Source organism: Rhinolophus sinicus, chromosome 18 (genome assembly GCF_057876585.1).
Source record: "Rhinolophus sinicus isolate RSI-liver-muscle chromosome 18, RSI-T2T, whole genome shotgun sequence".
Taxonomy (NCBI): domain Eukaryota; kingdom Metazoa; phylum Chordata; class Mammalia; order Chiroptera; family Rhinolophidae; genus Rhinolophus; species Rhinolophus sinicus.
In genome coordinates this window covers 9,691,118-9,710,294 of record NC_142518.1, presented here as the reverse complement: position 1 = coordinate 9,710,294, position 19,177 = coordinate 9,691,118, and the positions used below count along the sequence as shown (strand labels likewise).

The window sequence follows — 19,177 nt, the reverse complement described above, 5'->3', positions numbered from 1 at the left end:
TTGTACTTAATATTATTGAATACAGAAATATTCAAGTGTTTGGTAATAGGGTACTACTGGGAGTAGATTAATATATGGTATATACACAGTGTTTTCCTGCATGAGTTCTAATCCTAACACCACCATTTGCTCATTGGGTGGCCCCAGGTGAGCAGGGTCATAAAAGTGGAAAAGAGGCAATCCAGTGAAATAACATCTTCATTTGATGTAAATAAACTAGCTTTAAAAAGGAACTAATACTTGCCTTATCTGTCCAAAGGGTGATTGCGAGAATAGAATGAAACAAATACTAAAAAAGCAAAATTAATAAAGAATATGTGATCTGTGAATGAAATTTTTATTAAAATTGACCTGAGACTACTCAACGTGAAGCCATAAAAAGGAATAAAATAATTTATTTAAGGGAAATATTTTACTATATAAATATATATTCACATCAACAATGGCTGAATCTCAAGTACATAACCTTCCCACCTAGAAAGACACAACCACATGTAGATCTGGTAGGGAGACAGCAGGTGGAAATATAGATAAAGTATCTATTTGCATTTTCAACACAATACAAAACAAAAAACCCCCTACAAAATCTCTGCTAATTGCAAAGAAAAAAACTTCCAAGGACACACTTCTAGCCCCAATAATACTGTAATTATATCCCCGAAGATATCATTCTATATGATCCCTAAAGAGAGAGAGATAGAGAGAAACTTGTGGTAACTCAGCTAATTATCCCAGTATTAACTTTAACTCAATTAGGTAATAATGATCATGTTTTTAAATGATTACTCTTTTATTTTGACTCTATGACTATCATTGAGCTAGTTGACATTTGTTGAATCAATTGGCCTACCAATCAATTTAATTAAAAAAATTTGACTTGATGGACAAGCTGTTTTGATGAATTAACTAGTCAATATGGTAGAACTTTGTGCATCCGGTCAAATTCTGATACTTAGACTCTCTTACATTGAGAATTGGAGCCTGTGACTTATCTGCCATGTACAAGGGGATTAGTCACCTATCCTATTTCTTCATTTCTTGGAGCTCTTACAAGCAGACTCAAAGGTCCCTGGGAGGACTGGGCCACAAGCCAACAGAGGAACAATTCATTCATATGATAAACCTTTGCCTTTTATTTAGTACGACTCCATGAACAATCTAACATGTTCTTTGAAAAACTAAAGAAAATTTAAACTAGTGATTACAAGAACTAAAATCTGCTTGCTCAAAAGTGAAAGATACCGTTGCCCTCATTCCAAGGGTGATTGAGGCTCATATTAAATTCCCATCATGTTATAGTATTTGCTTGCTAGATTATCATCTGCTTGGCTATAAAGGGAAATACCAAGGTTCATTTCAGTTATACAATGATTGCAGGAAGCCTCAGTTTATAGTTTCAAACATAATGCTTTGACACAGCACATTCCAATAGATCAGCAAATAAAATGCTATTTATAAAACTCCCCAAGGATTATATCAGAGTCCTTTGGGGTAATTGAGGGTGTTGTGGGGGCTAGAAATCAGTGTACTTGTCCATTTTTCTCATAATTTTGTAGTTTTTTGTTTCTTTGTGTTGAGAATCCAAATAGGTGCCTTACATATATCTATGTATTCCCTTTCACCGTTTCCCTGCCAGATCTATGTTTTTTTAGATTCCACATATAACTGATCTTCCAAATTGCTGATTCGATCCTCTGCTTCTTCTAATCTGCTGTTGATTCCATCTAATGCATTCTTCATTTCAGTTATTGTATTCTTCATTTATGACTGGTTCTTTTTTATGGTTTCACTCTCTTTGTATAAGTTATCATGAGTTCATCTGTTGTTCCCCTAAGTCCACTGAGCATCCTTATACCAGTGTTTTGAACTCTCTTTCCGGTAGATTGCTTGTCTTCATTTTGTTTAGTTTTTTTTTTTTTCCTGGAGTTTTCTCCTGTTCTTTCATTTGAGACATGTTTCTTTGTTTCCTCATTCTGGCTGCCTCCCTGTGTTTGTTTCCATGTATTATGTAGATCTGCTACATTTTCCAGTCTTGACAGGATAACCTTATGTAGTAGGGGTCCTGTGGGGCCCAGTGGCGCGGTTTTCCTGGTCACTTGAGCTGGGTGCTCCAGGGGTGTCCCTTGTGTGGGTCGTGTGTGTCCTTCTGTTGTAGTTGAGTCTTGATTGTTGTTGGCACATCAGTGGGTGGGATTGACCCTCAGGCTGACTGGCTGTGATGACTGGTTGTGACTATAGCAGACAAGCTGTTGTGCGGGGGCTCACCACACAGATCAGGATTCACTTTAGTGGGGCTCTGGTGCCTGCTGAGTCTACTCTTTGTATGTGTCATTTGTGGAACTAAGTGGGTGGTGCTCTGGTGTGGTCTGAAGCCATCCACTGGGTGTGTTGGTTCTAAGTCCTCTTGGGAGGGACTCCGGTACAGGCCTAGGTCAGCCGCTGCCTGTCAGTGGCCTAAGGCCAACTGGTAGGAGCTATGATGTGATCTGCAGTTGGCAGCTGCCTGTGCTGGGTTTAGAGGTGCTTGGGAGAGGCTATGCTGTGAACTGAGGCCTGCTGCCACTAATGCCAGGGGCTGCTTAGCAAGAGGTAAAGGTCACACTGAGGCCAGCCACTGCTTTTCTGGGGTTTGTGGACTTTTAAGAGACTTTAGGAAAGTCCACAGTGTGGGCTGAGGCCAGCAGCCTATGAAGAACAGCCACTGAAAGAGGTTTGGGCTGGTGCACGGGTTGGGTGTGGCAGGGTCTCAGGGAATCATCAGGGCGGGGTGAGTGGTGTTAGCCGAGTAGATGGAGACTCAGATATGGCAATGGCCTGCGCCTGCAGGCTGGGTGGGGGGAAGGCTCAGTAGAGGAACAGTAGCATCTGCCAGCACTTTAGTCTGAGAGAGCTGCCCCTCCAGTCCTTGTGCAGGGCACATTTTGGAAGCTCCAGTGAAACTGTAACCAGAACTGCAACTTTCCTTTTTCTTAAAATTAATTTATTTTAAATTATAATTGACATACAGTATTATGTTAGTTTCCGGTGTACAACATAGTGATTCAACATTTATATAGCTTACAAAGTGATCACCACAAAAAAATCTAGTAACCACCTGTCGCCATAGTTATTCCAATGTTATTGACTGTATTCCATACACTGTACATTACATTCCCGGTATATAATGAGAACAGTGCATGCATATACATGTCTAAACAGGATTAGATACTTTGTGCCCGAATGCCTTGGCAGCTTTGCTACTGGGAGTAGGTAATTTACTGTTCTGCCTGGCCTTGATTGAGATGTAGAGAGGTGGAATCATGCATGCATGTTAGTTCTTGAGAGCACTGTGTTCATATGCACTGTCTAGACTGGGGTCATCTAAGTAACTTTTCCCAACAACACAGGTTGTGTGAGCCAAAGACTATGTGTTCTATATGATTTGCATTCTCTCATCCATCTCATATATTGGGTAAATAGTTAATTCTGCCCACTCTTATTTGGTTACATCATATGTAGTAAGTGGGTAAAGGCATCAGGATGATAGTGATACTAAGATGGAAACTCCCTCCAAACCAAGGCACAATTCAGGAAGATCCTCCAAGGTCTGTCTTTTGTGTCTGAAATTCATAAGAACCCATACTCATGGTTGGAATAAAATTTGTACAGAAAATGTCTCCAGAGATAGCCCCCTCTATAGTGGATGGAATAAATACTACCTATAGTATCTATATGAAAGCTATCCCTTCCTATTTCCTTAAGGCAGAGCCAGGTTTACTTGGATGTCTACCATTCTCCAACATGAATCAGGTGTAAATCTTGATTAGTCTAAGCCAATTATCCAACTCCCCTGGGGAAGTTTCCCTTGTTATTAAAAAATTCATTGAAAAAGAGATAGTGCCAGGGTTGAAATCTCAGCTGATTAAAAGATGTAGATTTTTGCCCTCCTCTACTGTTTCTCCAGTTTTCCAAGGAGAATGTTACTTTTGAGCATGGATCCAGACTACCAAAAGTACCTCTAGAGTGCCCCATGCTCGCAAGCATCATAGGTTTTCCAGAAACACCTTTGGATGTTTGGAGTGTTGGCGCTATCTCTGAATTTCAAGTTCATATTGAATCTTTATGGAACTTGGGCCTAAGGACTTCTTGAGCAAATAAATTCAGTGGGGATTCTGAATTATTTCCTAAATAGTATCAAGCTGTCCAGTGAGCTGTAACTGACTCCTGCTCCCCAACTAATTTTAGGGAGATTCCAGTGTTACAATAGGAGAGGAAAAATAAAAAAAACTTTGGACAACACCAATCACAAAATCCAGTGAAAAGGCTGAGCAGAGAAAGACACTCAGTATGAGAGTTCCTCCAAGTGTTTCATCGTTTTTTGCAGAGATTGCTGAGGCTTTGCCTAATCTTATGTAAACCAATGTTTACATAAGATCCAAAAAAAACCACAATGGCATTACTCAAATTCCAAGGCCATGAGGCCTTGATTCCTTTCTGGATTGAGTCCAATCCAAATGAATATTACCAATATCTACCACATTCCGACTGTCCCCAGCAAACAGGCGTGCTGCCTGGGGATTGATATACAGTTTCTAGACACTGAACATACTTCTCAGCCCAAGAAGACTCCTGATGAGATTAAAGACAGGCTCACATCTATTAGGAGTGTCTTTAATGACACAGAATGAAGTAATAGTAAGTCTCTTACCCAACTTAGCTTCTAGTTCTCATATATTCATCGTGACATTACATCTCCTGTGTCATCAAAAGCCAAGAGATTTTGATTAAAATATGGTAGATTCTGAAACCTCAGAAAAGTTCTTATAATTTATGTGCATGTATTCATGTGAGCATGGGATTAAAACTTTTCCCCTTCAATTTTTTTTTTTAAAGATTTTATTGGGGAAGGGGAACAAGACTTTTTATTGGGGAACAGTGTGTATTTCCAGGACTTTTTTCCAAGTTAAGTTGTTGTCCTTTCAATCTTAGTTGTGGAGAGGGTGCCGTTCAGCTTCAAGTTGTTGTCCTTTCAGTCTTAGTTATGGAGGGTGCAGCTCAGCTCCAGTTCCAGTTGCCGTTGCTAGTTGCAGGGGGCACAGCCCACCATCCCTTGCGGGACTCAAGGAATCGAACTGGCAACCTTGTGGTTGAGAGCCTGCGCTCCAACAAATTGAGCCATCAGGGAGGCAGCTCAGCTCAAGGTGCCATGTTCAATCTTAGTTGCAGGGGTCGGAGCCCACCATCCCTTGCGGGACATGAGGAGTTGAACTGGCAACCTTGTGGTTGAGAGCCCACTGGCCCATGTGGGAATCGAACCGGCAGCCTTTGGAGTTAGGAGCATGGAGCTCCAACCACCTGAGCCACCGGGCCGGCCCCTCCCCTTCAAGTTTTGACTTCCAGACTCATCCTCCTTGAAGCTCAGATATTAAGCACTCAAGGATTTACAATGTGATTTATCCACTCCCCATCTCTCTGATTTTGGGAACTGGAGTCATTGTACTTTTCCTCTATATCTCCCACTTGCTTGGGTTCCAGAGAGAGAGAACAAAGGAGCCCTACAACCAAATAAACATTAGCACCTTTGGGCAGAGCACCAGTCTCACAGGATAACCTAGAAGAAATCTTCAAAGCCCCAATTAAGCTCCCTTCTCTGGTGCTATAGACTAGGCCAGCAATGTCACTTCTGAGCCTCACTTTGGTCCTTCCAGCTCTTCAGAGCTCGTATGTCTCCAAAGAAGAAGCCTTGTCAGCCTTGAAGCTTACAATCCTTCCAGCACCACCAGTGTTAATTAGCTCTTATCTGGGACATTTTGTGTCAGAGAGGGTAACAAATGGAAAAGAAAATTCTATACGTTGTAGAGTCACTATCGTACACTCTGCCGTGCCATTCTATCTATGCAATAACAATTTTTCTCTCTCTGCACTTTTGGAATATCACTAGCTATGACATAACCAAGTATCTTGACTTTATTTCTGTATTCTCAAAATCACATTAATTATGCATTCTGTTTTGAATTGGCCACTCAGCCATCAGTTATGAATCAAACATGTTACACAGAAATCTGGGGTGACATTATTTTCTCATGGGGCCTGGAAATGGAGCCTCAAAGAATCAACAAAAGGGATGGTTTCAAAATACTTTTTGCCTTATTTATCGACCCCATTTTCCTCCTGAGGTCTGGACTAAGTAATACTTTCTAGCACACTGGGATTCTGAAGAAGTAAGATTGTTTTCTCTTGGTCTTAACTGAAAAGACATATTTGACTATCCATCTCTTTTATCCTCTAGGATAAAAGCTCAAGTTTTGCTGACGACTCTCAAATTTTTATCTCCATCCTTGACCTCTCTGCCCAACTGCAGATTTGTTTATCTAACTGCCTTCTCAATACTCTTACTTGGAGTCTAACAGATATCACAAACTTCCCTCCAAACTGTTTTACCTGCGACCTTCTCCATCTAAATTGATGTCAACATTGCCCTTCCAGTTGTTCAACTTCTTCTTTCACAGCCCACGTCCAATTCACCAGTAAATCCTCTTGGTGTTACCACCAAAATGTATTCAAAATTCTACTGCTACCACCAAGCCACCATCATATCTCACCTGGTTATTGCAATAGCCTCTTTACTGGTCTCTCTGCTTATAGTCTTGCCCCAATATAGTCTGCTTTCCATACAGCAGCCAGCGGGATTCTTTTCAAAGATAAGTGAGATTGTGTCATTCCTCTGTTCAAACTCTACCATGAATTCCCATTTTCTTTAGGATTAAAGCTCAAGGTTTGCTTCTAAGGCTCTGGATGTAAATTTATGCTAGTGGCTCTAGTGTTACTTGCTATTTTGTACATTTTGGGTGTAAAAAGTAAATTAGGATTACATGGCAAACACCGTAGTATCGTAAATTCAGACCAGTCATAATCAGTACAGCTCCCTTGAATCCATTTTGTCCTCACAGATTTGAACTCTTGAAAATAATTTGGTTAATGAAGCTTATCTTTGCTCTATCTGTAGGAAAAAGTGACCACCATGCAACTAGAAATGTAAACAGGAAAGAGCTTTAGCTTTTCCTTTGGGCTAAAAAGTCAGCTTGGTATTTATTTTCTGTAAAGCACTTATAAATTCACTTTGTATAATAAATATGTGGTAAAAACCAATTGTACTAAATGCAAATAATTCTTGCATATAAGGTTTAAATTCTCTATGCTTTACATTCCTGATATCCTTTCCTATTTCTGTCAGAGGCATGACTATCAATTTTAAGATAAGAAATTGCACAAAACATCCTTTTTCCCTCTGAAGTTTATTGACGTTATCCTCTAGACTTGGGAACGAGAGGAAGTTTTTGCTACAGCTATGGGGCAACCTCACCATTTATGGCAGTAGGGAGTATGTAAAAAGTTGAGCAATAAGGGACATATGGATCTCAAAGTCTACGCACTTTGCTCCAGCGCAGTGGAGACCCACCCTTGGGTCTGAACCTACGAAGAGGGAGCTTTTCTGATTGAACGCTATGGTTATCTAGTTTCCATTTAGGTTTCAGCAGGTAGCAGATCAGAAACAGGGAGGGCATTTGTGGTGGGCAGGGCTACCAGGAGCAGATTCCTTAAGAAGTGACAGCGAATTCAGAGTGTGCATAGACAGCAGAGTTAACAGCAATAAAGCTGCTTGGAGCCATTTAATGTAAAGCCTTGAAGACTTTGTTATGTTACAGCCTTGTCAGTAAAGAATGTTCAAGATGATGACACTGAGTCATCGTTAAAAAAAAAAAAAGACAAATTCAGGCAACATCCTGATTAGGATGGAATATATTTTAGAAAATATTCTTCCTTAAATGGTTTAAAAATGCAAAACTGCTATAATCCAAGCAGTACATTTTAGTTTTGCCTATGTGATCCTGCTTTTTCTTGGAATACAACAGTTTCCTACAGAACTTCTATGGACAATTCCCTCATTTCCCTCACTTCTCAAAGTTCCCTAATTATTACACAGCTCCTCTCATTTTGAGTGGCTTTTATTCCTAGGTTCCCAGCATACTTCTCTGTGTTCTCATATGTATTAATTCATGTGATACTTACAAACGTCCCTATGAGATAGGTATAATATTGTCATCAGTTTTGAAAGACGGAAATGAAGTGCGGGGGGAATATCACCTGCCTAAAGTCACAGAACCAATAAGTGGCAGAGTAAATGTTTTACTACCGAAGTCATCTTCTATTAGGTTGGTGCAAAAGTAATTGCAGTTTTCACAATTATATTTCATCTGTTAAACCGCAATTCCTTTTGCATCAACCTAATAAATGGCGGTCCCATGATGGAGGAGGGCTGTCTGCCCTCAGTCTTCTCTTCCCTGTCTGAACTGTGCTGCTAATGACATTATTTTAAACCCAGTTAGTACTCTCTTATTTCTTTTCCTCTGGATACTCGCATGTGTCTCTCTAAAAGTGTGGTCCTCAGAAATGAGCGTGATGCTGTCAATTATTTTGTATCTAATACTCTATTAGCAAAATCTAAGAGAGTCTAAGATGGACTTACCTTTTGTTGGGCAGCCAAGGTGGAGTTACAGCTCATATTAAGCTCTTATTCAGCCGCTTGACTGGGCTACTGTAGCAGCTCCCTGGCTGGACCCCCTTCATCTACCCTTAGCCCTCAGTGTCTGCTTGCTAATCGGCAGTGAGAGTGATCCAATGAAAACTTTTGCCAGGTCACTTCTCTGCTCGAAGGCCTCCAATGGCTTCCCACATTACTCAGAGTAAAAGCCAAAGTGCTACAATTGTCTGTAAGGCCCTCCTGGCGTGGCCCTCAGCTTCTCTTTCTCTTCACCTCCTGCTGCTTTCCCCTGTGCAATGACTGGGCTCCTGCCACAGAGGCCTCTGATTGTTCTAGAGACCTGCCTACACTCTTCGCACCTGCTGTTCCCTCTGCCCACAACAGTCTTCCCCCAGGTGTCCACATAGCTTTCCCTCTTCCTTCAGGTCTTTGCTCAAATGCCATACTCTCATCCCCGTGCCATCATTCACCGTCCTCCTTTCCTGCTTATTGCAGTCCTAGCATTGATCAGCTGTGTTTCTTCCGTCTACCCCACCTCATATAATATGATATCTACAGGACGTTTTCCTGTCTTGTGAGTGTATATCCAACACCTGGAATAGTGCCTGGCATGTAGTAGGTGGACAATAAATAATTGTTGAACCAAGATTCTTGTTGTTTTGGACATGAACTGTTGTTGATCAGAGGACCACTTAATCCTATAGTTTGTGATGTCTCTGGGACCTTTAGATCTATCTAATCGTAGAGCTTTACATTTTGTTAAATCCCTTATTGAAACAGAAGATACACGGTGTCTTTTTTTACTGTTCTTTTATCAGAAAGGAAATGAGGCAGACAACATCTGACTTCTTCCTAGTGAATATATATATATATATATATTTCCCACCCAGGAGCAAACCACATTCTACAAATTATATTTGATAGTTTTGTGAGGTGTCAAGATCATGAACTCTTCCCTCTACCCCTTATGAAATTCACCCTCCAGTTCTTCTAAAAAGTACAACAGGTTTCCTGCATCTCCAGTCTCCTAATGTTTTCTGGCTCCATTCCTTCGTAAAGACAATCTGTTCCATTAGGCCAGTTGTTTATATGGGTCCCATCCCCTGGGTCTTTAGTGGATTCCTTCAGTTCTCAGAATCGGCTCGGAGAGAATACTTCTGGGTAGCTTTCAGAACAGTGGCATCTTCTCAGTGGGGAGTGGATCAAAATTCCACCAATATAGTCACTGCTTGCAGTTGGCCATCATTGAGCTGGTTTTCCTACAGAATTATTGTGGACAGTTCTCCCATTTCCCTTGCTTCTCAAAATTTCTTGCCTTCCAGAATTTTCCTGCCTCACTGTTATCTCAGGCGCCATGTCCATCTATTTTTAGCTTTTAGATTTTATATCCTGCTTTCTCCATTTCAATTTGATCATGTTAATCTTATTTTCTGCCTCAGTGACTTGAAGTTGGACTACTCCCATTTTTTTTCTAAACCCAAGAGCTTCATTCAGGAAGTGACCTCAGTAGAGTTTTGTTTTAGCCTTTATTAAAGTAATAGTCCAGCTCTTTGTTCAGAGCCCCACACACTATTCTCCCTTCCCTTGACTGGTTTTTCTCCTAATGCCTGTGAGAACTGAGTAGATCTCAGCTTCGTCGAATGTGAGAGTAGCCTTACTGAAACTTCACTGATTCCCCCCCTCCACCAATCTCACTTTCTTTTAACATTCGTTATCATCATTACTTAAATTTGTCAATTACTTTATCTCTTGGATTGTGTGCTTGAAGTCACATCAAGGTCAGTAAGAATCCACCTCTTTTTGATGTGGTGGAACCAAATCCATCATTGTCCCTGAAGGCACTGACCCTCTGCCACTCTTGGTCTCTGCCTCCATTATTGCTCTTAGACTACTGACTACAATCTAAAGGCCTGTACTCTAGAATCAGGCTGCACGAAATCATGTCCAGGCTCTACCACTTCCTACTAGGTGATTGAAGTTTGGCAATTTATTTAAATTATTTGAGCCTTGGTTTCATAATCTGTGTATTGGTGGTAAAAACTCTTTACCGAATTATAATGGAAAGCACTTTGAGCAGTTGCTTATAAGTATTTTTTCCTATGCTACAAGAATATGTACAACTTTGGAATAAGGAGAAGTAGTGGAAACTTTTTTTAAAAGCTTGGTGACTGCCGTTTCACCTGGACTCGGAAGACTTGTTTTTCTGGGTGAAGAAATGTTTTCCCTGTATGAGGGTTTCGTAATCACAGTCAACCAGGCCGATGAGCCTTGCCATTTAAAGTGGCTCCTCTCTTTCTTTCATCTGTGACACCTATACCTACACCACTGGGAATAAGGATACTGGTCCAGCTCCTGAGATTCAGCGGGATAACCACCGAAGTCTCTTTGAACGCTAGATAGCCATGGTCTCACGGCTAAGGATGACCAGAACTTGATGGACACTCCTTGAATTTCATACCATGCAGAGGCATTTTTATTTCCTTGTGACCTTGACTGGGGTTTGAACAGGTAAGTGAAAGGGAAGGAGGCACACAATAGAGTCAGCCAAAGAACCAGCGTTTAACATGGTCAGCTAAGAAATAGAAAATGAATCTTTTGAAGGTTTTCCAAGCCAGATCTGGAGAGTTAACTTGTGGAGGGGAGAGTAGTCTTATTATTTTTAAAACTGACCATAAAAATTAAAATTTATCAGAAAAAAATGAATTCCATAAAGCCAAGGGAAAAGTCATTTATTTAGGAAGGGAAAATGTTACCCAAGTAGAGAGTTTCTGTAAATATGAACTTAAAATAAAAAGAGAGATAACTATTAATGGAATTGTCCGAAAAACATACAAGTACCAAAATTACTCCCATGATGGCTAATTCTAGGCTTCTTTGGTCATTGTAAAATTATAACACCTTCAGTATATCTTTAACAGCTTTTTAGGAACTTATTAACCAAATGTACAAGTTTTGATTTGGCCATAAAAACTAGGAGAACTATAATTCTCTGGGATTAATGAATAACATTTGTTTATTTGATTTACTTTAAAAATCATTCTAAAATATGCTTACATATCTGTCCTTTCCAGGATGAACTTTATATTGGTTCAGCAGATTGTTTACTGTTTCTTCTTCTTTTTTTTTTTCTGTCTTCCCTGCTCAGTGCCCAACCCAAGTTCAAAGGCTGATGAGAGAGAAAATCTCATGAGGAGGTTTTACTCTAGGGAAAGTTGCTCAGTGAATGGGGTTTTGGCGCTCAGGGAAAGATGTCAGGCTCTTCCTGGCTCCTTCTGAGCCTTGTTGCTGTAACCACTGCTCAATCCACCACTGAGGACGAGGCCAAGATGTTTTTGGACAAGTTTAACACTAAAGCTGAAGACCTGTCTCATCAAAGTTCACTTGCTTCTTGGGACTATAACACCAATATTAACGATGAGAATGTCCAAAAGATGGTGAGTGCTCATGGCTACATAGGGGTACTTGTTGCTTCTTAAAGGTTAGATTGCTGCCCGTACATCTGAAAAGGGAAATCAAAGAAATGCTCTGAGCTGGGAGGTTGGATATTTGCCTCAGTATTTCTGATTCTGGAGTCCCAGATGACTAAACTGAATTGACCTTGGGGTTCATTTGGAAAATTGTTACAAAGTAACTCACTGGTCTCAGTCCAGATTCTTGGAAACCAGTGAACATGCTTCATAAAGTTGCCACAATAATTCTCATCATAGTTGGGGTTTCGAAGCATTTCATGGAAATGCTGAAGTGATTGAATTAATAATTTCCCCAAGCCCACAATGTCAACCAGGAATAGCTAAAGACTCTCTAAACTAATATATTAACTGAAAAATGCAGCTGGAGGCTTAGTGAAAGGGCTAGCTAGTAATTATCTAACCATTGGTCGGGTGAGGCTAGACTTGGGAATTTCTTCCTTCGCTGTCACAGAGCTCTGAGGGACTTCCAAAGGTCACAGAATCCATTCAGAGCCCTCCAAGAAAAAACCATAATTAAAGCACTTCTGAGAAATCTCAGAACGCTCTGGGAAAGCAAGATGCTTTGTTTGACGAGTGCGAGGGTTTAGCGTTTCTTCTCTCACAGATCCCAAAGCGGTATCCTTACACATTTGGTGCTGGAAATTGAGCAACATTATTTAAGAAAAGATTTTTGTGGCACTCATAGAGCAATACATTCCTTCAAAAATGTAACTCAGAAGCTTATCTTTTCAAATGATTAGTAGCTTGCATGTTTAAATTAAATGACTGACATCCGCTCGCAGATCAAATCTGAACCTACTGTCTCATGTGAAATCTCCTAAGAGATTTTTTTTCCTATTTTTCTAAAGCTCAAAGAAATCCAGGAGATTTTGACAGCCCAATGTTGTCATATCATTTTTTTCCTGTCTCATATTTTGGTCTTACCTCTTTTCATCTCTTCATTGTTGCATTTTTCTCACTTGTTATTTGGACTCGGTTGGAGGTGCCTGTAGTGTTTTGTGTATTTGTTTTCATGCTCAGCTGAATGGTCCTGTATGGGGTGTGAAGGGATACCAGCATCGCGCCTGAGAGCTCTGGACCCAGCCTGCCGAAGTCCAAATCCGGGCTCCACCGCTTTCTAGCTGGGTGAACTTGGGCTAGTTAATTAACCTCTCTGGATCTTAGCTTTTTTGTCTGTGAAAACTAACATAGTGTTCATATCTGCCTCATAGGGTTGCTGTGACGACTGAATTAATACCCCAGAATCAGGCTTGATGCTTGTGAGCGTGGGAGCACAGTAAGATATCGCTGTTATTAGTGGAAGAGGGAGTTAGAATCGCTGAAGAGACTTATAACAGTTCTGTTGAGTGCCCAAATGCTGAGAAAGCCTGTGAGAGAGAGATGTAGTGATGTTTACTGAAATCATCTCTGGAGCATGAAGTGCTATCACTTTTGAATTACACCGGTTGATTAGAACAAAGGCCAGAAATGAAAGGGCATAAATGAAACTGGCCAAACTGCAGAAAGCTGGGGCCTTTTAAAGGAAAGTGAAAATATTTGAATGCAAGAAGCGAGCAAGGAGCCCCGGAGCTTCATCCGCAAGCAGTGGTGAAGGGTGCCTTAGTGAACTTAGGTGCACCTGTGTGGGTTTACATGGCGAGGGGGCAATGGGTAGGGAGGGAAATGGCCTTTCCTTCTATCCTCTTATCAATATACTGATATCCCCTAATGAAACAGGCGCTGTGGCAGGTGCTGTGAGGTACCAAGGTGAGCAGGACGCTAAGATACGGTAGGCTGCTGGTGGCCATGCTTAAAGAAAGACTTTTAGAAATGGAGAATGTTTCCCAAAAGAGAGCAACTGGATGACTTAAGGGGATCAGAGAGAGTTAGGAGGGAAAGTAGAATTCGTTGTACAAAGCCTGACTCAAAAAGAAAAAAAAAAATTAGCCTGAGATGGAACAAGAAAGGATAGCACATTCACAACTGTATTGGCCAAATCTCTTCATACTAGAAAGGTGGTGCCTTTGAAAGATCAAAAGAGATGAATTTACAATAAATAGAAAGAGGTGCTGTTTACATTACAGGTGGTAAAACTGGTAAGACTTGTAAAACTAGGCCATTTTCCCCCGTTTTCCCCCCCACCTCTCTCCCCTTTGGCAACCATCAGCTTGTTCTCTGTATCTATGGGTCTGTTTCTGTTGCATTTTTTCATTTATCTTGTTTTGTTTAGATTCCACGTGTAAGGAGAATCATGTAGTATTTGTCTTTCTCTGTCTGACTGATTTTACTTAGCATCATATCCTCTAGGTCCATCCATGTTGTTATAAATGGCAAGATTTCATTCTTTCTTTCATTGCTGAGTAATAGAAAAACCAGGCCATTCTTTTATAAAGTGAGACATTAAAAACTACAAATAGGATCTTGAAGTATTTGAGCAAATGTAAGACCCATAGATCCACTGTGGGTGAGGAAGTATGGTCAAGTGCACTAGTGGACCCAGTTCTTTACCCTTCCCTACATCAATGCCCAAGGCTGTGTCACTTTGCAGTGTCATCCCACTGGAGGGGATGTGACTGGGTCCTTCATCATGTGACTTTTAAAAAAAATTTTTATTGGCGAATATTGGGAAACTGTGTTTTTCCAGGACTCATCAGCTCCAAGTCAAGTCGTTGTCTTCAATCTAGTTGTGGAGGGCACAGCTCACTGGCCCATGTGGGAATCGAACCGGTGACCTTGGTGTTATGAGCACTGCGCTCTAACCACTGAGCCAACTGGCTTCCCGTGTGACTTACTTTTAACCAATGGAATGTTAGCAGAAGTGACAGAAGCAGAGGCTTGGAATGCACTTGAACAATGGGGCTTGTCTTTGGTGCCATTGCCTTTGCCATGGGAACATGCCTGGGTAGCCAGCTAAGGAATGAGAGACACATGGAGTAGTGGTCCCAGCAGAAGCCAACCACCCAAAGTTGTAAGCCAGTCTTGTCAAGCTCAGCAGAGCTGCCTGGCAACCTCCAGTGAGTCTAGGCACGTAAACAATAAACACACGCCACTGAGGTGTTTGGTTGTTTACTACGTAGTATTAGTGCAGCAATAGATAACTAATACAGTAAGGGAAAGTTGGGCCATATTTCAGAGTCAGAATATTGGGCTTGTCAGCCTATGGATCTGACCTGGCATGGCGATTTTTAGATCAAGTTGTGAGACGATACCTTCAAATAATAGAAGGCATCAAAACTTGATCAATGTAGTATCCCCAGAGCTCCCTACTTGGGAGAGGTCCATCTGCTACAGACAAGGAGAAAAGCTTGGTTCAAAACAGGTTTCCAAATAGTTAAGAAATTCAGTGAAAATTAATTACCAAACACTTGTCATGTGCTATATAATAAATTGCCCCCTTACTTTATAGCAAATACAGCTCTCATGTTTGAGATGGAATATTCACAATTGTAATTATCTTCTCAGTTAAATGATATTACTTTTTTTGTTTGCATTGCCCCTTCTTTGTAAGTTTATTGTTGGCTTGACTTTCGAAATAGGGTCCTTTGTAAATAAAAAAGATTTTGTTTTTTTTGCAAAGTCAGAAGCTCTTTAGCAATATAGGAGGTCCACAGAAGAGAGTTTTATTCCTGGAGGAGAGCAAAATGATCCCATTGTGACAGAGGCATCCTGGTTCATTGTTCCAGTATTTGGCAGTAACTATTACAGCTGCCTCAAACAAACTTCTGTGTAGCTGAAGTGGGTGTTGCAGAATGCCCTCGGAGCCCTGGAGGTCTCCAAGAACACTTCATAAATATTTCTTGGTGAGGTGTCAGAAGCTGTGAAGAGCTTCCTTTTACAGCTCACTTGTTCCCACTCATGCATGCTAGACAGAAGACTAGAATGTGTCAAATATAATCTGTAGTCAATGGTTAAAGAGCATTAGCTTTGGAGGTAAGTACATCTGAGTTGGCACCCTGGCTCTTCCAATTACTAGCTGTGTGACCTAGGGAAAGTTACTTACCCACTCTGTGCCTTATTTCTCTCGTTGGTGAAGCAGAGAGAATCACAACTACCTCACAATATTGTTTATGAAGATTAATTGAGAAGCAGTTCCTGAGGGGTTGTGTGAGCTCAATAAAGAGATAAATCATTTTCATTTCCATTGCCACTATTCTAATCATCTCTTGTCTGATCCATTGTTGTCACTTCCATCATGTCACATGCCTGTTTGGGACCCCCTAAGTGACTCTCTAGTATTCATAGGATGAAAGTAAAATTCCTTGGCCTGGAAAGTGCAGTCATGCCTGGAATCTGTACTAGTTATCTGTTGTGTAAAAAATTGCCGTAAGCTTAGCAGCTTAAAGCAACACACATTTATTAACTTACAACTTCTGTGGGTCAGGAGTCCAGGCAAAGCTTTGCTGGTTCCTCTACTTCAGGATCTGATAGGTTGCAATCAAGGTCCTGGCTAGAGCTGTGGTCTCAGCTGAGGCTTGACAAGGGGCGAATCTACTTCCAAGCTAATGTAGTTAGTGGTAGCGTTCAGATCCTTGTGTGCCACTGGACTGAGGTCCTTAGTTTCTTGCAAGATGCCAGCCAGAGGCTATCCTCAATTCCTTGCCATGTGGCCCTTTCCACAGGGTAGGTCAGAACATGGCATCTTGCTGCATCAAAGTCAGCAAGGGAGACAGTCTCCCAGCAAGATCAAAATTACAATCTTATATAACATAAACATGTACATCCTGTCACCTTTGGTATATTCTACCGGTTAGAAGTGAATCATGGGTCTTGCTCACGCTCAAGGGGAGAGCACACAAATGTGTATGTACACCAGGAAGCAGGGATTGTGGATGCCATCTTAGATTCTGTCCAGCACTTGATTGCCAGATCCTGTTTATTTCTGTCAGTCCCTTAATGCACACATGAAAAATGGAGATAGAATGCTTTTCTATCTCATGGGGTTGTTAGGAAGATCAAATGAGGTAAATTACTTTGCAAAGTGCTCTACACACGTCCAGCTCCTACCTACTTTAAGGTCTGTCTTAAGTCCCACCTTCTCCATGAAGGCTTGGCCAAATTGAGTTGCCTGCCTGAGTCTCTCTTTTCCTATAATAGAAACTGCTTGGCTCACTCATAGTTTATGCATCATTATATGCTGTTATTCACGATGCATATCTTATCCGTCTGATAAAAACAGTAAGCAACTTCAGGACAAGGGCCTTTTCTCTCAAAATAATAAAATAGCTAACTTTTTTGAACACATAGGATGTGTCGGTCACTCTAATAAGCATTTTCTTATTTGTTAATTCTTCTCATCCTTACAACAACCCTTTGAGGTAAGTCCTATCATTACTCTCATTTTACAGATAGGGTAACTGCAGCTCAGAGAGGTGAAGTCATTTGCTGAAGGTCACACAGCTAGTCAGAGGTATCTGACTCCAGCAGTGGAGCTCTGACTTGCCTCATATGCTACCTCTTCTATATGGTCTAGAGAAGTAAAGTGTACCAAGCAGTTGCTCACTTTAGTCTCTGATAAATGGAGACAGAGACTATACTGGAGAAGTCTGGAGGAGTCTACTTGCCTACTGATGCTCAAGGTGGGGGTCACGTGCGTCTTGCCATCTGATCTGCTTGTTGGTTTCTTTTGATGGTAAAAAAATCATCATGGCTGCCAAATGGCCATATTCTAGGCAACCTTCTTTGGGGAACATCATTTAAGATTGGAATTTCTGGTAAGTCATGGAGCCATGGAGCTTATTGCAAACTGGTGCTCATTTTTCATGGTTCTCATAGTCATGAGGGGCTGTATTCCCGCTAAGTCCACGCTGAGCTCTACTAGGCTCTCCCTTCAGAGCATTCATCCTCGAATCCTGATCAATGCACTCGTGTCACACTGCTGAGGCCATAAATTCCAGGGCCCCACAATGTGAATCATCTGTGAGAATTCACTTCCAGTTCTGGGAACAGGGCCCTTGGGAAAACTAGGCACTGGGCCAGAAAGAGAGAGTGACCAAGAGTGGCTTGGTCACTCTTAACCTAAGCCTTGACCTTCAGCAAAGTAGAGAACTAAACCACTCCGGAAATAGTAGATGTTCCACCAGATGTTCTTTGGATCATATCTTCTGTTCTATCTGTTCAAGCAGTGTCGTTCTGACTTCAATTTTATTTATTTTTTTGTCATTTCAGGATGAGGCTGGGGCCAAATGGTCTGCCTTTTATGAAGAACAGTCCAAGCTTGCCAAAAATTATTCACTAGAACAAATTCAGAACGTCACAGTCAAGCTCCAGTTGCAGATTCTTCAGCAGAGTGGGTCGCCAGTGCTCTCGGAAGACAAGAGCAAACGAGTATGTGAACATTCTAGCACTGATCCCAAGAGCTGGGATATTGGGGGAATAGTAAACATTAATATCACCCATGGCTGCTTCCTTTATATGCAGAGAATAATGCTGACAGTAAAAAAGGAGCTCTGTGCCTAGGTAGGGTGACCACATAATTTATCATCCAAACTAAAATCCCTTTGAGAGTGAAAGAAGACCCTGGTAATAATTATGTGAGGAGACAGAGTTAAACTGGGGTTATCTGGGCCTGGTAGTGTGTATGGACACCCTATAAAGAGGCCACTTTCCTGAGGTCCAGGCAGTCTGAAGAATACATGTAGTCTATGTCCCTAGCTCTCCACTGGGAGTGATTTTGCCTCCCAGGGACATTTGACCATGTCTGGAAACATTTTTGGTGGTCACAACTTGAGAGGGGTGCTAGTATTGGCATCTAGTGGGTAGGGATGCTGCTAAACATTCTACAATGCACGAGACAGCCCCCAACAACAAAGAATGATCTGGTCCAAAATGTCTGTAGTGCCAAGCTTGAGAAGCCTTCTATTGTAGTCTATTCCACCCCCCTTCGTTCTTGACTTTCCTCTGAAACCTTTTTAACAAGGGGCTAACAACCTCAGATCACACTGCTTTAGGCAGGGGGGCCCTCTTTCCAAGACATCAGTTCCAAATATGTGTCCCTCTAATTGATGGAAAGATACTCGTTCCTTCGAGTGGTAAGTGCTTTACCTCCACTGTGTTCTGCCTTCTAAAGCCAGATTGCCCTTTCCTATAATAGTCTTCAAATGAATGAAGGCAGCTAATTTTTTAACAAGTTGAGTCTTTTCCTCTCCAGGCTGAACATTCTTCACTCTGTCAATTTCCCCCTATACCATGGTTTTGAGTCCCCTAACCG

General features: G+C 41.3%; 1 protein-coding gene across 1 annotated transcript in view; it reads left to right on the top strand.

Moving 5' to 3' along the window:
- Positions 1 to 10,825: 10,825 nt before the first annotated feature.
- Positions 10,826 to 19,177, top strand: part of ACE2 (angiotensin converting enzyme 2) — a 38,449-nt gene continuing 30,097 nt past the window's right edge. The window contains exons 1-3 of the mRNA XM_019746337.3: positions 10,826 to 11,029; positions 11,667 to 11,955; positions 18,136 to 18,294. Of these exons, the coding sequence (XP_019601896.3) occupies positions 11,770 to 11,955; positions 18,136 to 18,294 (345 nt within the window). The 5' untranslated portion in view covers positions 10,826 to 11,029; positions 11,667 to 11,769. The remainder of the gene's footprint in view (positions 11,030 to 11,666; positions 11,956 to 18,135; positions 18,295 to 19,177) is intronic.